General features: G+C 35.5%; 2 protein-coding genes across 3 annotated transcripts in view; one reads left to right on the plus strand and one right to left on the minus strand.

Moving 5' to 3' along the window:
• LOC126978509 (glutamine synthetase 2 cytoplasmic-like) overlaps window positions 1-5,760 on the minus strand; it is a 28,358-nt gene extending 22,598 nt beyond the window's left edge. Inside the window, exons 1-2 of one of the 2 annotated variants that reach the window (XM_050827351.1) lie at window positions 5,640-5,760; window positions 3-49 (exon numbers count right to left, since the gene is read on the minus strand). In XM_050827351.1, coding sequence (XP_050683308.1) covers window positions 3-42 — 40 coding nt within the window. In that variant the 5' untranslated portion in view covers window positions 43-49; window positions 5,640-5,760. The remainder of the gene's footprint in view (window positions 1-2; window positions 50-5,639) is intronic. The other variant, XM_050827352.1, reaches the window with a different exon arrangement.
• Window positions 1-16,616, plus strand: part of LOC126978499 (chaoptin) — a 310,992-nt gene that overhangs the window by 168,056 nt on the left and 126,320 nt on the right. The window lies entirely within an intron of this gene.

Genomic DNA, 16,616 nt, shown 5'->3' on the forward strand with positions numbered 1-16,616 from the left:
ACGTTCAATCGGTCCTTTTGCCTCTTCTGCCATTGTTTGCATTAATTACCTGCAACAAACATGAGCTGTATTGAATAAACATTAACATATTATAAAAATATTATTATTCCTAATTATATGTTTGCTGTACCAATAGCAAACAATTACTGCAGTGCGGGTATATTCAATTAAGTACCTCGGTTTAATGTTTGAAAATGTCATATGTCTGTGGATACAAGAAAAGAACTATACAAACTCGAAACAGTACATATTAAACGTTTAAAGCACAGATAGATACTTAGGTTACAGTGTATTTAATCAAAGGTTCATTGGTCCAGGGGCGTGCAAATCATATAGGCAATGAGGCAATGGCTTCCTCATTATGAACCTAAATAAATATAGCACTAGTGTTAAAGGTAATTTACGGTAGGCAGTATACAGATTACATATACAAAGCAAGCAGCGTTTCATACATCTTATGTCGTAGTGTCGGACTAAAGCTCAACTACGACTAGAAGGCTAGAAAACCAATGCACGCCCCTGCATTAGTCATAATAGTTATCATATGTATATGGAAGCCTTCAATTTGATCTAGATGTTCGTCAAGCCCGTGTTGCAATGGGTTAGGCTGGATGGCTTAATCTTCTTTGTATAGAACATCATTGACTCCAAGCGCGACTCGCTTTAAAAGATGTTGAGGTAGATGAAATAACTTAACGGATGATGTTAATTATAATTAAAAAAAATTAGAGCTGCATTGCATTTACAGTTCAGAGTTTAGGAGGTTTCTTGTCTTAGTTGAATAAAAAACAACCAGGTATTTTCCAACAAGTTTCAGTGCGACTAATATATTTCCTTCTATTATCCATTAATTTTGATTTAATAGAAGTCGGTATTATTATGAGTAGTGTCTGTACTATATAATTATTTACATATATAGATTTTCAGGTGTAAGCTATACCTGCTTTGACTAACGATGCATAGACCCAGGGCTGTGTTATGCCACCGATTCATGGGGCGATGTATATGCTTTTGCAACAAGATCCCAGAAAATGTTCAAATCAAAAGTATCAAGTTATTCAAAAGAATTGTTAAAAACGTTTGTGTGGTAAAGGTTACTACAACGTAAATGACTTTCTCAATGATACCACAAATTCGAATCGAGTAACCGCCCTCAGGCTATTAAATAATAAGTTTGATTGTACAATATTACTTTGAAACATATTTTATGATGAAAAAAAGCCCGCTGAGTTTGTTGCGTTCATTCTTCTCAGGTCTCGGTCAGGTCAGGCATTCGTTTTGGAATGGATGGTAGTTTTTGACTTTCAATAAGTGATGTCACATCCTATCTATATATCTTTTATCTATATATATAAAAATGAATTGCTGTTCGTTAGTCTCGCTAAAACTTGAGAACGGCTGGACCGATGTGGCTAATTTTGGTCTTGAATTATTTGTGGAAGTCCAGGGAAGGTTTAAAAGGTGAATAAATAGGATAATGCTGCAAAATTAAATAAAAGCAACAAATTTGTTTTTCCTTTGATGTGTCCATACATAATTTCTATGAGAGAATTTATTGACGCACGGTTTGACAGTTCTGCTGTGAAACAATTTCATTACGACAGCAGGGTGCATATTTTACGAAGTAATTTTTGATGTTGTGATATATTATTGATAAATTCATATAAAACATTATTTTATTTATTATATACAAAACAACGTCTGTCGGATCAGCTAGTTTTGAATAAAAATATTTGAATTGGTACTACAGACCTTGGTATGGAAATATACGCCAAAAATCCCGGCCAGAGTCTTATATATATGAAATGTATAAATGTGGTATAAAGTAGGCTTGTAAGCCATTGTGATAAAACCAGGTTAATAGTGATAAAAATCTTTTATTTAACTGCGTAGTGATTGTTCCGCTCATATACCTACGTTTATAATGTTCTATGGAAATTAGCAAAGAATTTTTCTTCAGACTGATTTGGAAGTCATATAGGTAACCTGGTTAATACTGTGCCAGATTAATATCATATTAGCTTGTTTATTTTCGCAGTAAAAGGCAATTCATGTTCATCTTTATCTATTTATACATAAAACTAGCTGACCCGGCAAACGTTGTTTCGCCATATAAATTATTTTTAGAGTTAGACCGTTTCTTGGACATTATATTACTTTATTTTTCAAAAATATAATATGCCTATGTTATTCCTTATTACATAAGCTACCTGCCAATAAAAGTCCTGTCAAAATCGGTCCAGCCATTTCAGAGATTAGCCGGAACAACCAGACAGACAGATAGACAAAAATTGAAAAAAAAAGTATTTTGGCATATGTACCATATATGTTCATTTATATGTAGTAAAAAACGGTTATTTCAATATAACAAACAGACACTCCAATTTTATTTACTTATATGTAGGTATAGATACTCGTGTCACAGAGTTTGTTTCCATACTCCTCCGAAACGGCTTGATTGTTTTTTATTAAATTTTATATACATATTTGGTAGGTTCTAAAATCGGTCGTAATCTATTTTTTTATAGCACCATTTTTTTTTGCAATTATCATATTAATTTTTATAGCAATATCAAATACCAAGTAAGCAGTTTTATTTTAATAATCAGAGCTTAGATAATTTATATATCGAGATGTATAAATTGCTATATGTAAAAAAGCTGTGATTATTAAATTTATATCAAAAAAAATTGCGGCGGTAGTTGTGATCATAAACTTAAGGCGACACTAAATGCCAGCGACCTTGAGCGATATGAGTTCACTGCTGCCGGCCCGCCATCTATGTAACAAAGCCAATATTTTTAAAATTCTTGCGTGGAAAACAGTTTATATGCTTACAATCCTCGTTATTCACTTCTAATCTGAATAAATGAGCCTACACAAAAAAGTACAAGGTATAAGAATAACTTTTCTGAGAGAAGTACCAAAAAAATGCGTCACGCCATGCCAAAAAAGTTGTTTAACTTCAAAGAAAAGTGGTAGTTCAAAAAGGCTCGGCAGTGTTAACTATAACCAACAGCAAGCATGAGCAACCTACAAATAAGACTTAAGGATATGTGTAACAGGATTAAGTAGTGTTCATAGCTCGAAATGCTACTTTCACCTCAATAATTGTCTAAAAACACCATGTTTGCGTGTTTCCTGCTTACTCTTCGCCTTAATATACTAGTGTAATAGACAAACACTCGAGACTAAATTTATATATTAATATGATTAATTTATGTGTCATTATTTGGGAATATAAATATTGAATAGAATGACAAAGAAAACAGAACATTCGATAGAAAACCAGTGTAAAATATCTTTTGAACAGAATACGAAAGAATTACTTCAATAGTAATAAAAATTTTGGCGCCGTAACTTGTGGAATGAGATTAAACTAGGTTGAGTTATGCATAAGTATTTGCGTCGCGTTTTAAATGCATCTATGTTTATTTTGAACGCGACGCACACATTGAACTTTTGGTTAGTTCAACCAGATTATAAGCGTAACACGCTTGTAATCTGGTTACACACATGGCCGATCTCTTGTTGGCCCACGCCGCAAAAAAGAAAGCCGATCTCGTGGACTCCATTTTCGCGTCAAATTCGACCCTGGATGGTCAAAGTTCTTCACCACCGCTTATAGGACTAATCCATGCCCGAGGTAGTATTTTGGCATAGCAACGTTGTTAAGGTGCTAGTCATTGTGAGATTCATTAATTGACTAAACTTAGTCCAGTTTAACTTTAAGAAGACACATGATTGTGTGTTAACTGTTAAAAATTCTTTATCGTGTCTCTTCAATTTGACAATACTCCAATAAGTGCCACAGCTTAGAATGCACATAAAGAAATGCCGTATTAGCCTCAGACAGATATTATTTTACTTCAAGTCACCGCCTGTAGTTACGTAAGGAACTTTCGAAGTTGGAGTCGGAGGAGGAAAATTCGGCATTTATGTTCTGTGCATGGGGCTTCCCGGCACCAGCTTTTTCTATTTGACCGCAAACAAATTAAGATTGTCTCAGTGGTGTTGTTTAAGTTAGTAACAGCAGTCGACTTTAACTCGGTCGATTAAAATCGGCCAGCTACATTGTGTGGTATATATACTCCTTAAATAAAACACTTTAAAAAAAATGAAAACGCGTGTAATTGTAACTGTGTTGTTACAAATTTACGCGTTTTAATCCTTTAAAGTGTGTTTTATTTAGATGTGTAACACTCGTGTTAATCTAAGAAAATACTAAGGTGTAGGTACTCTAATCTCAAAGGCCGGCAACGCATCGTTTGACTTCTAGTATTGCTTGGTCAGCTTCTTTTTTTATTTGCACAGCAACCGTTTGGAATTGGCCATAATAGTTTTTATTATTTGTTGTTATGTACTCTGACAAAATTCCAACCGGTAAAGCCAACCTATAACCGATTACAGTTCTGTAAGAGAAAGGCGACAGGTCAGCGTAATCCTGGCTTACAATATAGTATAGCGTAGGTATAGACAAACAAACAAACTTACAGAGATACATTAAAATATAATAGGTAAGCGAATCTATTCTTATTGTAACCGATTTTGATTGACAAGTCGCAAACAGTCAGCCACGCTTGGCATTACCTCCCTAGTATTTTGAATTTAAAACCACTAACCGACACATTGACAAATCAAAATTGTTCACCAAACGTCTGTCACATTGTTTAATGCTAGTATATTCTGTCTATGGTATCGTAGTCTTAGTAATAAAATTCCTGTAGATATTCATCTTTACATCGTTAGAATAAAACTATTATCGATTGTTTGAGCCCAGCCTTAGAAGCTATACATACTCAGGGACATTGAAACAATTAAACCGTTCTCCAAGGCTTTGAACGATATAGGCCATGAGGCTAATAATATAGTTAATGTTTTTTATTACATTGCAAATAAACGCTTTGTCGTTCCTGTGCGCCATCTCAACAATATAATATGTGAATTCTGGGTTGACCATAGAATTAGTATTCAAAATAACACTTGAAAAATAATGAATCAGAAATGAAATGCCAGAAAAATAGAAAATTTCACGCATAAAATTATTTCAGTAATAATATTATAAATAATAATTATAATAAGTATAATAGTAATAATAACAGGAGTTAATTCAGTAAAAACTTACCACTGCATTCATAATTTAAAACTCCGTTTTAAGACAGTAGTATAAAATTTTACAATTGAAAAACTAAAATCCACATACTCGATCAAAAAATAAAAAATGTTTTATGAAAACAAGGTAAATCACTTGTGTAAACTTACTAATATTTTTTTTTATATTGAGCAAACGGCAAGTAAAAATGTAATCCTGAGACTTTGCGAGTTAGTTTTATATCCTGAAAATAGTTACGTTTTGGACCACAATCTAGTTCAGTATAGTGGTACTACAAACATAGAATGGTTAGTTTTTCTTATGAGCTTTGGAGATACTATGATATATACAAATATTCCGCTACGAAAATCTATTCGTAGCAACGATAGATTGTACGAGTATTATTTATATTAAATGAAAATATAATATTTTATTATCCCCATTTTAATTTACAGTATATATATCTAACAAGTAAATATATTGTTTAATATTTATAAACGATCATAATATATTTAAAAAGTACGTAATTAAAAATGAAATAACATACCACAGATTCAGCAAACTACGCTTTGTAACAACCACGTCTGCACGATCAAACGGATTGATGAAGTTTAACAGTGTAACGACGAGTGTAGAGGGACTATGTATGTACTATGTAGTCGGACCGTACTGAATAAATTAGCTACGGTTCCAACTCCCAGTGCTCGAGTGAAGCCAGAATTGGCTGCTGTATCGCGAGTGACTATAAGGCTGAGATCTAGAATAGAGCGTACTTAGACTTTGCTCAGACTATTCTTACGTAAAACTCAGCTTTGTGTAATGAAACGCAAACTTGACTAATTAAAATAATAATTTCAACTGTAAAATGACTAAAAAGTGATTATGCTAAGTTTAGACTAAACTTTTACGTGTGTAAAGGGTGAGCAAAGTCTCGACCGTTTTCTTCTCCGAATCACTTTGCATATCCGGCTACCACCAAAAAGTATTTTAATTTTTCGGTTTAATATTCTATAGCGGTTATATTATAGCCTATGACACACATAATGTGGTTTACTATTAGTAACATAATTTCAAAAATGGTTTCTGTAGATCCAGTGATTTTCCATTATTATTATATTATCCCATTATCCACATTTATATTGCTAGACAACAGACGTGGCTCTGGCGACCGAGTGTATAGTTGTATAACCTAACCTTAGCCAGAAAATTGACTGAAAGAGGCTTTTGGCAGCCTTGAGAACTAAATTCCCTCTAAAAGTTTCATAGGTACAGAAGAACTAGGGGTGTCACTGCATAAATTAATACTGCAAGATGAATAATTTCTCAATAAATTATTTTTCTCTAAATATGAACCCCTTTTAAGCAAATAAGTAATCCCTACTAATATTATAAATGAAAGTTTCTTTGTAATGCCTTCACGCCTAAGCCACAGAAACACAGACTAGATCGCGAATGAGGGGTTGAAATATGGGTGGAAGTTTGTATGGAAGTTCGTCATTATCAAATATGACACCATGAAACTTTGCATTTAGGTACTTGATAACCAAACCAATAAATATTTTCTTTTACATTTTGACCTGTGTGGGGATGAAAGTTTCTATGGGATCCAAACAAAGTCACTCTTTCAGGCCTAACTTTAAATACCATAAAAAGTTTTTCTGACTATAAATATGCTAGTAGGTATGCTACACAATGATTCTCAAGCAGGGCTGCTGCTCTTCTAAGATGATATCGAGTACTTCTCACTAGACAATGTTATTGACACTCAACACGTCGTACCCTATAGAGTTTTTCAACTACTTATTATTACCAAGAGTGCCGTCCCATAAGTTGAGGCTGAAAGTTTTGATCCTGTTAATGAGGAATCTTGACGCATCAAGGCTATGTAAGGGCCGGCCGCGTGGTGCCGTGGACGGTGCGCACACACAAAGCAAAGGAGAAGTGGAACACCAACTTCCATACTGGGTGCAGCATTTAGGTAGTAGTCGCCGATTCTCGTTCAATGCTCAAGCTTGTCAATCATTAACTCGAAAACTATTTCTTCTACATATCAATGTTGGATGATGGATCCCTACAATATGCATTATAATGACGATAACAACAGATGTTCTTATAATTATAAATCAGTTATTTATAAAAATATTTGAATTTGAAAAACAGTAGTGCTAAATGTGCCGCCTTAAATATGGTGCCATAGTTAGCTTGACACAAGTTTATGTCTGGTGTGCGGCCTTGCATAAACGTTTATTCCACAATTATAAAAAGTATCAAAGACGTTCTATATAGAAGGTCATTGCAAAGTATAGTTTTATTCTGTATAAATTGAGAATAAGACAAGAAATTTTCGTGACAAATAAACGCAGTATTACTCTGATAAGACTGCAATATACCTATAACTAAGCTGCCGTTTTTGCCTAGATATTCGATTTGGCAACAGCGCAGTATTACGTATTGTTGATTTTTTTCATTTATATCATTCTCTAAAAAGTATTATATGCTATTTTTATATTACGAAATTTAAGCAGTGGGAGGCTACTTTGCACAGGATGCCGGCTAGATTAGGGGTATCACAACGGTGCTTATTTCTACCGTGAAGCAGTAATGTGTAAACTTTACTGTGATTCAGTATTAAGGGCGCCGTAGCTAGTGAAATTACATGGCAAATGAGACTTAACACCTTATGTCTTAAGGTGACGAGCGCAATTGTAGTACCGCTCAGAATATTTGGGCTTTTCAAGAATCCTGAGCGGCACTGCTTTGTAATGGGCATGACGTATCAATTGCCATCAGCTGAACGAACTGCTCGTCTCGTCCCGTATTTTCATAAATAGATATCTTCAGAATACATTTTATATACATATATTATATATCTTCAGAAATAAATATAAAACCTTTCTTTTCTTTTTGTGTATTATTATTGTTTCGTAGAATTTTTAAAGATATGACCGCTTGAACCGCACGATTATTTATTTTATTAATTTAAATAGGTAAAAATATAATATTTTCATAAAATTCGTCAAAGTCAGATTTGAATGCGGGATCGTGAAAGCAAAAATATCTTTGCAACAGATATAAGTTCAAACACTGTTTTTAGCCTTAATTATCCACTTAAAATATTTTTTGAGGGTCACGTGGTATGTATGCTCAACGTGTTAACTTCCTGTTATGAATTTTACCGCCCTCAGGTTGTTTAAATTATAAATTTTATGTTTACTAAATTTTATATAAAAAAAGAAGAAGCTTTCTGTGGTTCTTCCGCCGGTTCTTTTCAGATCTGAGGATAAATTTTCAAAATGATGGTAGTTTGTGACCTTAAATAGAGATTAGATAGAGATGCTCGTGCCACTCCATTGTAGCAAGCTGGATGTAGTCACATCGAGCCCTGCTGGCTTAAATGGTAATAAGCTGATAATTTCCCAGATTAATGGAACTTGTGTGCTGTAGTACAATCCGTCTGATACGCTGACATGCTTATGAGGCAATGCACTTATCCCATGACTGGTTGTTGGCGATGCGGCAGTCATACAGAAGTGAGAGTGCAAAAGCTAGTCATAGGTCTCACTGTCGAATTTAGTGTATGCCACCACATTTTTAACGCAACTTGGATTCCGCTCTACATACAGGAGAAGATATTTCTAGACGCATGGTTTGTTGATTTTATAGTGGTTCAAATTGCTCATCCAGTATTATTTATTCCTGTCACGGATGTATTATAGTGTGCGCGGAAGCGCTAGTCACCGCCTGAACCTGAGGTATTTGAGCGGCAGGGCGGGGGAGGTAGACAAAGGTCAAGCTAACTCAGTTTGTCGTCGACCACCGCGACGGTAACACGATTCAGTTGTTCTCTCCAGTTTGTTCCAAAGATACACGAGATAAAATATCCTATGATGGGTCCACCAATTACACGACCAGTGAAAAAGGAGACGGTTACCCTTTCATACAATATTATTGGGGCTAGATGTAAAAGGATGAAATTAGTGTCAATTAATAGCTTATATATTGTAATGTTTCTCTTTTGCTCACGAGTGAAACAACAAATCTTTACTATGTAGCACTACACCCGGACACGTCCGCACGCAACCCATAGCCGATTAGAACTGCCCTTCTGCTTTTTTTTTTGCGCCCAAGCAAAGGGAAAGGGCTACCCTCCGGGATAACGACGGGAGGGAGGTGGTGAATGCTCATGCATACCAACGCAGCCTAAGTCTGCATTGGTTATGTGGGACTCACGTGAAAACCTAGGTGCCTACCCACTAAACACCACTTGCAGTTGGCTTTGGGAAGGTCCCTCTAAGCCTTCATCGAAGGCGACCTTCTCTTGGGGAGAGAGAGGCGCAAGCGGCACTCCCTATGGAGTATCCGGTGAGATATCGCCCTTCCGCTGTACCGTGCATTCCTTATATAGCACTTAACGTCACACGGTTAATGTCACTGTCGATGTCGTGACAGTGACAATGATAGTTAACACATACTCTGTTAAGACTCTGTCTAGACGTCAGTACATTACATATATTAACAAAACATCACTGAAAATTTGAGGAACTTCGGCAATCTGAAAGCAGAGTTATAGGAGGTTTTGTAAAAGTGAGGTTATGCAATATATTGGCAACAACCTATACTACAAAGGTGATTTTTGAAATGCGATTGTTATTTTGTTTTAATGGACAGGTTGTTTACAATATTGAAATAGAAATAAGAATATTTATTTACCATAGGGAGTGACAATAACAACATATTGCAACAACACTTGGTAAACGTCATGAAGCTACATCAGTTCGTCAAAGGACTTTGACATGGGGAGAAGAACTGATAGAAACTCCCACCCCATCTTTTAAATTATGTAACAACTTCTTCTTCTTTAGTCGTTCTCAACCTCTAAGGTGTAGAACCTTCAGTTTATGCCATATTTTACGGTCTTGAGCAGTTTCCAACCACTTTGTTCCCGCCAGTCTTTTGATATCTTTGTACCAACGCATCTGTGGTCTTCCTCTCGGGCGTTTCCCACCCCACGGTCTCCATTCTATTAGGGCATTATAGGCCTTGCACCACGAGCCAGGCTTGCGGGAGACATGGCCAGCCCACTCCCATTTCAATTTCGCAAGACGTTTGGTAACATAGCTCACTTTGCTCTGCTCTCTGACCCATTCGTTTCTTTTACGGTCTCTCAGTGTAACTCCTACCAGTTTTTATCCTTTATCATAGCTTGAAGGTCGTCCGGGTTGTCCGCAAGCAATACTATGTCATCCGCAAATCGTAGATTAGTCAGTCTCTTGCCCTCTATATTAATGCCACGTTCTTCCCAATCCAACTTCTTGAAAATGTCCTCCAGTAATAGGGTGAACATTTTTGGAGAGAGTGTATCTCCCTGTATAACTCCTCTCTGCATCTATATAACAACTTAGCCTACTTAATATAATCAATAAAACAAAGGAAAAAACAAAAAACGCGTTAGCAACTAAACGATACTACGAAATGAGTGATTAGCATTCTAGAGTATAGAGTCTATAAAGAATATTTCTAAACGTATTCTTTGGCTGTCACTGTCAGCACAGATTAAAAATACAGATCGAGTTAAGAATCGACTTTTTGGAATTTGGAGTTTTCTCCTTAAGAATCTATTTTCATATAAGGCGCCCGGTATGAGAAAGATATGGAGAGTAAAACCTACTCATCATATGGGATAGTAACGTTTTTGGTGCGCATCGTTTCTCGCGAACCTTACACTTTTCAGTTGACGTGATAGTCTAGACGCTCAGTCCCTATATTAGTTGTATTGCATTGATACGGATGGCAAACATCGTTTTTCTTTTCTTGTATTTTGAAGCTTTATTATATTATTCAAATTGACTTATTATTATACTTTCATAAAGTTATGTGAAAATTCTATAAATTATGGAAGAAAGTGGTGTAAATAATAGTGCCGGAAAATCTGATAAGAACGTGGGTACTAAGTTACAATTCATACATTAATATGACATGTATTGTATTTTAAAAACATGTGTGCTTTGTATTTATTAAATATTTAATTATCAATATAGTTCATATATATTTATATATTGAGCTATGCACATAATTAAATGTTTAATTGAATATTGAGAGTATATATAGCGCATTTCACGCCAAATAGACAATTTTTAACTTAACCTATTATTTTATTTTTTTATTATCTATATTTTTTTTAATTAATACGCTTTTATTAGCTTGATCTAGTGCAAGTGGTTTTGGGTTCAATTGTTTATACTCATTCCCATTAATCGATTATAGTAATCTACATACCAATTTAATCGTGAATTTTAAGTTAGTGAAAACTTAATTTAAAGTTTTCTCCTCTTCTAGATTGTAATTAGGCTAATTTTTAATATTTTATAATAGAAAAAAATGACGGTTTTTTTTAAACCATATCACAACTTATTACATTTTGGCCCAGAAATCCCCGTCTCCTTTACAATGTGCACAGTTTTTTTCTCAGACGAAAGGGTGACAAGGAAAGTATTGAACACAAATATGATATTAGAAGCAGAGCCTACTATGTGTCAACTCGCAGCGTAATGAGAACTCTAGCTGAAGGAAATTCAAATCGGTAAACATTAGAAAAACCAAAATTTACTTGTCCACGAAAACCTAAAGAAATATTAAAGAGAATCCACATTAATGATTTCGACATGGGGGTGTAACGAAGAAAAATTCATCAGTTATATACTGTTAATAAAAAAAATGGCGTGCGTACAAAGTACACATGTCAGAAGTGAAACTTCTTTGTAAAACTAATTTTTAAATCTCGTTTATATCAATTATCCTAATCTGTTCTCTAAACCAAATGATTTTGTCAATATTAGAAATTATTATTATTATACTTACGCGGCCACGCGCTAAACCTGCACGATACAACGCTAAATAGAAGATGTTATACTTACTCGCAGCCGTGCGCTAAACTAGCACGATACAACGCTAGTAGGGAAGATGTTCTACGTTTTCGCGGCCGCGCACTGAACCTGTACGATATAACTCTAGTAGGGAAATTGTTCCACTTACTAGCGGTGCCATGTGCTTCATGCTACGTTCGCCCTTTCTCACTCTATCTCAATCGGTCTCAATGTCTCTCTCCCTCTTCGTGGATAAAAACGTCCCACATATTCGTGACACTTTATTGGCACATACTGGACTGCACTTTAATAAATGATCCCAAATTCCTTCTCTGCACCCTCGAGAACCTCGGATTCGATATCCATAATATTGTTGAAATCATAAATTTGAGCGGCGGCCATCTTGGATTTCAAAAATTATCCTAAATTCGTTCTCTGCACCCTCGAGAACCTCGGATGCGATATCCATATTGTTGAAATAATATTTTGCGCGGCGGACATCTTGGATTTCAAAAATGGTCCCATATTCGTTCTCCGAACCCTCGAGAACCTCGGATTCGATATCCATTTTGCTCAAATCATGAATTTGCGCGGAGGCCATCTTGGATTTAAAAATCTATCCCAAATTCGTTTTCTGCACCCTCGAGATCCTCGGATACGATATTCATATTGTTAAAATCATAAATTTGCGCGCCGGCCATCTTGGATTTAAAAAATTATCCTTAATTCGTTCTCTGCAACCTCGCATACGATATCCATAATGTTGAATCATAATTTTGCGCGGCGGCCATTTTGGATTTTAAAAAAAATCTGCACGATACAAGGCTAGTAGGGAAGATGTTCTACTTACTAGCGGCCGCGCGCTAAACCTGCACAATACAATGCTAGTGGGGAAGCCCGAGAGTAAGAAACACTCTTCCTCAATTGGTGTCAATCTCTCTCTCCCTTGAACGAAAACCTCCTCCTCTTGTGGAACAAAAACGTCTCAAAGGAGACAGTTTTTTTTGTTCGACGATTAGGCCCACCTCGAAATGTGGTGTATAGTATTGAAACATAATATATTGATTTATTACTTATAATCTCTAGATTACAACGGTATATTTAGTTATAAGTTGTCTAACGGGAATTTTTTGAAATACGACAATAATGTGTAGGGGGAGTCCGGGAGAGTTTAGCAGGTGGGAGACAATAGCCACTGCTCATAGAATCTTTGTGGAACTGGATATTGTGACATTACCACACTTCTTAGACTCCTTAGATGCCTCCCATCTTACTAACGCGACGCCGTTGCTATCGGCAGCTTGATTTATGAGTGAGTAGTGACGACACAATTTCGTGCTCGGTTTGTAAATTTTTTCAATTTTCGATATTTGATTTCTGCTGCTTACTGTGAATAGATTCCAGCATGTCATTTATAAACACCGTAAGTGTAATTATCCTAGTAACATTTACGGTAGGCAGCTTTTACTTATGTGTCATAGTTTTTATAAAAATGTACTAAAGGACAGCTTGGCATGGGGTGGGAGACATTACCCTGCCGGCGGGAGGAGACTTTACCCAGGGTAATCTCTCCCCTTCTCCCGCAATAATATTTATTTTCATATAATTCTTGGACTTTCAACAACTGCGTAAGGAATGATTGGATCAGAGGATTTAAGATAAGAAACTCTGAACTTAGTTAAAGAACCCCAGAAACAACCAATTTATCTAGATCAACCAGGTTTAATAGAAAAAAATGTTTCTGATTTCTTCGAAAACTCAAAGAAGTTCAAGTTGTCAAATACGCAAATTTAAATGGAGTAACTTTGCTGCAGCCAACCCCCTGCAGAATTAATTTAAAGCCAGTAGATGTTGCCATTTATTCACCTCGCAAGGCTAGATATAATTCAGCCATTAGCAATTGAATGGTTATAAACCCAGTACGAACTATTAAGATCTACAATACAGCCATTTGTAAGTACAATTATGTCGCAGGCTTTTAGCCGACATCTTTAAAGGTTAAGGAGGATTCGGAGCAAGCAATTGTAATATTCAGACAATCAGCAGAGGAAGCTTCTACAATCTCAAGATCTGGATATCCAGAATAGTCAAATGACAAAGGTAGATTCTGAGTCACGCCAATGTTTGTAGTTTTACCACAAATGATTCGTCCATTTCCAAAAGCTGCAACTTCTTCTTCAAATCTTCATCATGGTAGACGTCTCGATAACACTAAAACTAGAACTAATATTATTTAACTAAAAAAAAATAGAAAGGTAAACAAAGAAAAAGATAAGTTTTGCAGTCAAGTGATGGACCCACGAATGATAATAGCTCTGATACTAAATTGGATGAAATGCTAGATGTGATTTACTTTGATTCATGTGTTCGGAGAAGAGAAAGTTATAGACATGAGAATTTGTGCTTTTTGTGGCAAATATGTCTATGAAATTTGTTGGAGTCTCCAAAGCTGATAAGAAACAGTTTATTTGTCCTAATAGCTCCAATTAAGAAAAGGAGGTGATGTAGATTCAATTTTTGTTCTATTATTTTACCTATTATTAAACCCGGGTAAAGGCTCCCTACTTGGGGGGTAAAGTCTCACACCCAAGCGGGAGATATTAGCCGAATGTCACTTTGGTATAAATCGTTAATTTCTCTTAATCTTTTAATGATATGTCAAGCTTTATTTAGATAAAATGTAGCTAAATAATGCAGCTTAAGATAAAACTTATGGAAAATAGTGATTTGTAAGTAAGAAAGAATTATGAGTATTTTAGTCGAAGGCGGGTATGCTCTCCCGGACTCCCCCTACGTCTAAATAACCTTAAACTCATATACAAATGTTAATAATAAGCTATTACGTAATATCTTGAGAAAACAGAAACGGCCATAATTAAATAGAGATTGTGGCGGCGGTGATCACTTAACAACAGGTGACCCGTACGCTCGTTAGTCCTCCTATTCCATAAAAAAAAAAGTAGTGGTAGGTCTTCTGCACTTAGCAAAAAATATACCGATAGAAACAGAGTTGCTGCAAAAACTCCAAAGTAAGTCAAATAGCACGATCTACGCCCCCAACTCCCCAAAACTTTTTTCTTTAGTTTAAGAATTCAGCTACCTAAAAGCGTACTTGTTTAGTAAAAATTATTAAATTTATACGTTTCGTATAATACCTGGATCATTCCGTGACAGAGCATCAATATTTCACTTGGCACTTCTGTATGTTAATTTATGGCACTCGACTCGACTCGGTAGTAGAGTATAACTCGACTTATGCCCGTGAACCCCAGACCTACGTTATTTTATAAAAGCTGAAAGTTTGTCAGCCCATGTTCCCAACACAGGTAAGAACGATGGACCATTATGGAGTTTGCGTTACAGTGGCTTTGGCACGGAAACGGTACTAAAGGTGTGTAAAATATTGATCTTAATATATGAAATAATAAATTTTTTCGGTATTACCTACAGAATATTATTAAAATCATGTTATTCATTGCCAGACACTTAAAATCGTGGGAACCCCTTGCCAGACACCCTTAAAGTTCATGAAATTATAATTTTACTTACGTCATAGTATATAAGCTGATTTTCATATATAATACTTGGGTAATAAGTAGATGATGTTTCCTCATTAGCCAGACACTTTTGATAGTTCCAAACCCTTGCCAGACAAGCATGTAGGGTAGCTGTAGGAGATCGCGAAGCAGTATGCATATGGATGAGTGCGAGTGAGATAGCGAGTTAAGTCTACCGCGATCCCTCACCGCGCAGTTGATATTTCTACTGCGCATGTATAGTTTAGTACTCAGTACTTGGTAACATCAGCCAAAATAATATTATAATAAACTATCTTCAAGTACTATTAATTTAATATTCGTTATTAATTAATGATATAAAATATTTCGAATATATACAGACTACAAAGTAAATTCAATATAATTGGTGTATGATACGTAGATTATATGTTTACTATTTGTTTATGTGACTTTGTAAATAAAAGTGAGTTTGTTTAAAAAAAACAAGTCATGGGTGATACATTAATTATTTGTGTTATTTGCAACAAAATTAGTGATAAAATTAAAATAGAGACATTGAAAAAATGTGAATCAATTTTAAAATAATATGTACAGTCACCAATAAATGTTTTTATCCTTTATAATGATTTATTGGGAATATTTTATTTTGTTTTTTTTTAAACCTGTTATTGACAGAATAAATTGAAATTTTTAACAATTTCCCGATTTTTTCAAACTTCAGTTTGTTAAGTGTCCGTGAATGGCACAATAACAGTCTTTCCTGCGTTGACTGACAGTTTGTTGGCTGTACACCACTGTGAGATGGTGTTTAGCGCCTTTTGCAATATAGAGCTTAGTAGGCTTTGGATGAAACCTCTGACGATAATAACTAGGTCGTCTGCGTACCCTAGTGCATCAATCCTGAGTTCTGCCAGCTTACTAAGTAGTTCGTCTACTGCTAGTGTCCATAGAAGTGGCTCTACTTTAGAATTCTCAGCTGAGGTTAACTATCTGGGAGTTATATTCGACCAGAAACTCACATGGAATTCTCACATCGACAAAGCCGTAAAAAAGGCCAAAACAACCTTGGGTGTATGTCGACGTCTGGTAGGGAGTCATTGGGGAATACGCCCAAAGATCCTCCTATGGCTATTCACAGCAATT

The sequence above is a fragment of the Leptidea sinapis genome, chromosome Z (assembly GCF_905404315.1).
Source record: "Leptidea sinapis chromosome Z, ilLepSina1.1, whole genome shotgun sequence".
In the NCBI taxonomy this organism is placed as follows: domain Eukaryota; kingdom Metazoa; phylum Arthropoda; class Insecta; order Lepidoptera; family Pieridae; genus Leptidea; species Leptidea sinapis.